Source organism: Arachis stenosperma, chromosome 7 (assembly GCF_014773155.1).
Source record: "Arachis stenosperma cultivar V10309 chromosome 7, arast.V10309.gnm1.PFL2, whole genome shotgun sequence".
NCBI classification, from domain to species: domain Eukaryota; kingdom Viridiplantae; phylum Streptophyta; class Magnoliopsida; order Fabales; family Fabaceae; genus Arachis; species Arachis stenosperma.
The window spans coordinates 16,999,228-17,002,986 of NC_080383.1; the positions used below are offsets into that span (position 1 = coordinate 16,999,228).

The window sequence follows — 3,759 nt, forward strand, 5'->3', positions numbered from 1 at the left end:
ATGATGTCGAATTTTAATTAATTTCTGATTCCAGACATTTGGAAATTTTCATAAAAAGTGAAAAGGCGAAAAAAAAATGAGACAATATTCTTCAATATCAGATATGAGGACGGGAATAAAAAAGAATTCAGAATTCGAAAGGGAGAGCAAAGAGGCATCCGCAGCCTCCCCCTACTAACATCCTAGTCACAAGTTAGTGAAACTATTTAAAATGTAGTTACATTTTTTAATGTTTACAATCCTCCGATCTATAAGTAAATATGACTTCATTTTACATAGTTGATCTCAGTAAAAAGAGAAAGAAATGTGGGAATTAATAATATTACTGAATCAAAACCTGTACAGCGATCAGATTCCTCATATACGCTTAAGTTCATCATCATATACAATAATTAATTAATTAATTAATGATATACCAAACTCAACAGCATAAGTAGTGGTAACTAATCTCATTCTTTTTGCATGGTGGTTGTAATTGTTTCATGTTTTCTTCTATGTTGTTTAGTACCACTGCTTCCTGAGCTATGTCTATGACCATTCCTTTTCAAATCTTGATCTCTAGAGCATCCCTCTCCGTCGGAATCATTCAGGTGCTCCAATGTCCTCACCACCTCATCCATCTTCGGCCGAAACCTCGGCTCGACCGATAGGCATTTGATGGCGAGGTTAGCTAGTTTCATCACCTCACGCAGCGTGTATTGGCCTTCGATTCGAGCATCCATGACTTGGAAGATCCTGCGCTTGCTGTTGAGGTAAGGTTTGGCCCATTCAATCAAGTTCTGCTCCCGGGATGGCCTGTTGTTGTCGAGGGCGCGCTTACCCGACATGATTTCTAGGAGAACAACTCCGAAGCTGTATACATCACTCTTCTTGGTCAAGTGACCTACAAAGAAAGACAAAGTTACAAAAACAAGATTAGTATTTGGAGTTCGAAACTCAGGGTAGTTATTGTTGTAAGAAGAGTTGTCCTAATCAAATTATTGAAGGGTGAACACTCACATGCAGTTGTCTTTATGTGAAGTTTATAGTTGAAAACTATTAGAAAATAATTTAGTCAAACTTATCAAATCATCTAACGGTTTTCATATATCAACTTTACATGGAGACAACTGTATGCGAATTTTGATCACTTTATTGAATTGATGATAGGTGGTACCAAAAGTCAAAGAGCCTAGGACATATATATAACACTATATCATATGTGAATGAAACTAAAGTGAACATAACTAACTACATAAGCTAAGAGAGTAAGAGGCATTATGCAAACTTTGTTATTTGTTTGATACCTGTGGCCATGTATTCAGGTGCAGCATAACCATATGTGCCCATCACCCTTGTAGAGACATGGCTCTTATCACCTGCTGGTCCATCCTTTGCCAAGCCGAAATCAGAAAGTTTCGCATTATAATTCTGTCAAGAACAAAAACAAGTGTCAGAACCGCCGGTAAAGCCAATAAACCGCATTAAGATCAACGAATGAGATTCACTTACCGAATCAAGCAATATATTAGAAGTTTTGAAGTCTCTGAATATCACTTTTGCATCGTCGCTGTGGAGATATGCCAGACCCTTAGCAGCATCAAGGGCAACCTTTATCCGAATGTTCCAAGGAAGCGGCTCAACATAAGAAGCCCCTGTAGCAAAAACGATAACAGTGTGATTTCCCCAAATCAATTACATGCATTTTAGATAATGTTTTCTGGTGTCAAAAATCATTTTACTTGAAAGTCAATTTTAACTAAAACCAATTCTACAAAAAGCAGAATCAAACAGAAGCTTAAGGTACTAAACAATGTTACCTAATCAATAAACTTGAAACTAGCAATGCCAGAAGGAAAATCAATAACTTACTCCTAAATAAGTGATTATCCAAACTACACTTGGTCAAGAACTCATACACCAAAAGCCTTTGATCATCTTCCAAGCAATAACCAACCAGTTTCACAAGATTAGGATGACGCAGCTGCCCCAGGTAATTTATCTCGGTCTACAGCACAAAAAGCATCCCATTAAGCAAATCTAACGTTTCCGATAGATCAAACCCGCGAAACATTAACAATCAAATAAATGACACTCACCAACCATTCACTGTGTCCTTGTCCACCTTCTTGGTTATGCCTCTTCACAGCAATGACCATTCCAGTACCGGGTTTAACCGGTACAAGTGTCTGCTCATCAATCCACCCCTTGAATACAGAACCAAAACCACCTTCTCCCACCACACTATCCGGACGAAAGTTCCTCGTAGCGGTTTTAAGTTCAGCAAAGGTGAAGCTCTTCAAATTCGAGGATTTCAAGATCTCTCCCTCGGACCGAGGAGTCGGAGGAGCAGTGGTCGAGACTTTGCTGCTTAAACCACTCAAACCATCTTCTCTGCTACCATCCTTTGAACTCACACCTGCACATATCAAACAAAAAATGGATCCAAATATTTAGGCCACATATGTATAAGCATTCTAACAAGAAACATTGCTTTTAAGGATTTTTCTGCCAATTAAACACCACATTGTATTGTTAAAAGAACATACAAAGGCTCAAACAATTCCAAGGGTTTGAATTGAAGGCAGTGGGAGAATCTTGAATATTTTCCAAAATAAGTAATTAAAATCCTCACAACCCTGTGCCCTAAGTCAATATTATTATAGCTTCATTTATAATCTATCTAAATTTATTCTCGATGTAATTACAACATAACATAACTGATGAACAAGAAAAACTACCACACAAGGACATGATATTCAAGCAAAGTAAGTTTCCTAATTCCTTGTGTTATGATTATGATTGTGAGAGAGACTTCAAAATTAATCAATCAAACAAACAAAAAACAAACAAAAAATCACAACCCCATAATTCATAACCATAGCCCAAATTCTACTCACACAAAAAAGACACAAGTTGGGGGCATTTAAAACCCAATCCAAAGAAACCTACAAAGCTCAAGAACAAAAGTGTTAAGAGAAGAGAAGAGAAGAGAAAAAGAAGAGTTTTTTTTTTCAATACATATATATAACACAGCAAAAAGTTACCATGGCGTGGAGGGCTCTCAGCTTTGATCTTTGCACTGAAGCAGCAACCCATGAAAGAATAGTGATTGAAGAACACTCAAAGAGGGATGAACGAGAGAGAGAGAGAGAGAGAGAGAGAGAGAGAGAGAACACAAGTGAAGGAACAAGAAGAGAAGCAAGCTATATCTGAAGTGGGAAAACAAATAAAAAAATGAAAGTAATATCTAGTGAACAACAAAAAGAACAAAACTAAGTTAAGGTCCGTGAAAAGGGTTGAGAAAAAGAATGGAAAAGAATGCAGTGTGAAAGCAATACTATTTTCCACATGAAGGTTTAGCTGTCAGACCCGGATTTAACCAACCCCAAATTCCATTCAATGCAACAACATGCCTTTTTTTTTTTTATCCCTTCCAGTTCCAAAGACTCAACTTTTTTGTAATGGTTATGATGGGATTCTTGGAAAGTTCATAGTTTTGACAAATATGGCATGGAAGGACAAATCCTCAACGGGGTTGACCTGACACATACCATTAACTTTGTTAGATTATGTGCAAGTGGATGAAACTACCCCTTCTCATTCTTTTAATTCTTTTTATTCATATTCTTATTTCTATTATTTTTCAACTATGTTGATGTGTTTGGCTAATTTTTTTTCACATGAAAGAAGAAATAAATCAAATTTTAAATTTGGAGAAATAAAAAAATTTGAGGGTCAGATTTTATAATGTTATAAATTTAAAGGTCAGATTTGTAT

General features: G+C 36.5%; 1 protein-coding gene across 1 annotated transcript; it reads right to left on the bottom strand.

Annotated features, from left to right (window-relative positions):
• Positions 1–305: 305 nt before the first annotated feature.
• On the bottom strand, positions 306–3,368 carry LOC130941038 (receptor-like cytoplasmic kinase 176). Its single transcript, XM_057869394.1, has 6 exons — positions 3,027–3,368; positions 2,079–2,398; positions 1,852–1,987; positions 1,492–1,634; positions 1,287–1,410; positions 306–883 (listed from the first exon to the last, which is right to left on the bottom strand). The coding sequence occupies exons 1-6, from the start codon at positions 3,076–3,078 to the stop codon at positions 450–452; spliced, it is 1,209 nt and encodes a 402-aa protein (XP_057725377.1). The 5' UTR covers positions 3,079–3,368; the 3' UTR covers positions 306–449.
• Positions 3,369–3,759: the final 391 nt, after the last annotated feature.

Bases quoted from the DNA above. Each gene is read 5' to 3' on its own strand.
- LOC130941038 (XM_057869394.1), bottom strand. From the start codon at position 3,078: ATGGGTTGCTGCTTCAGTGCAAAGATCAAAGCTGAGAGCCCTCCACGC. The intron at 1,635-1,851 runs GTAAGTTATTGA...TTTTTGCTACAG, and splicing joins GGATAATCACTTATTTAGGA to GGGCTTCTTATGTTGAGCCG. The intron at 1,411-1,491 runs GTAAGTGAATCT...TGTTCTTGACAG, and splicing joins CTAATATATTGCTTGATTCG to AATTATAATGCGAAACTTTC.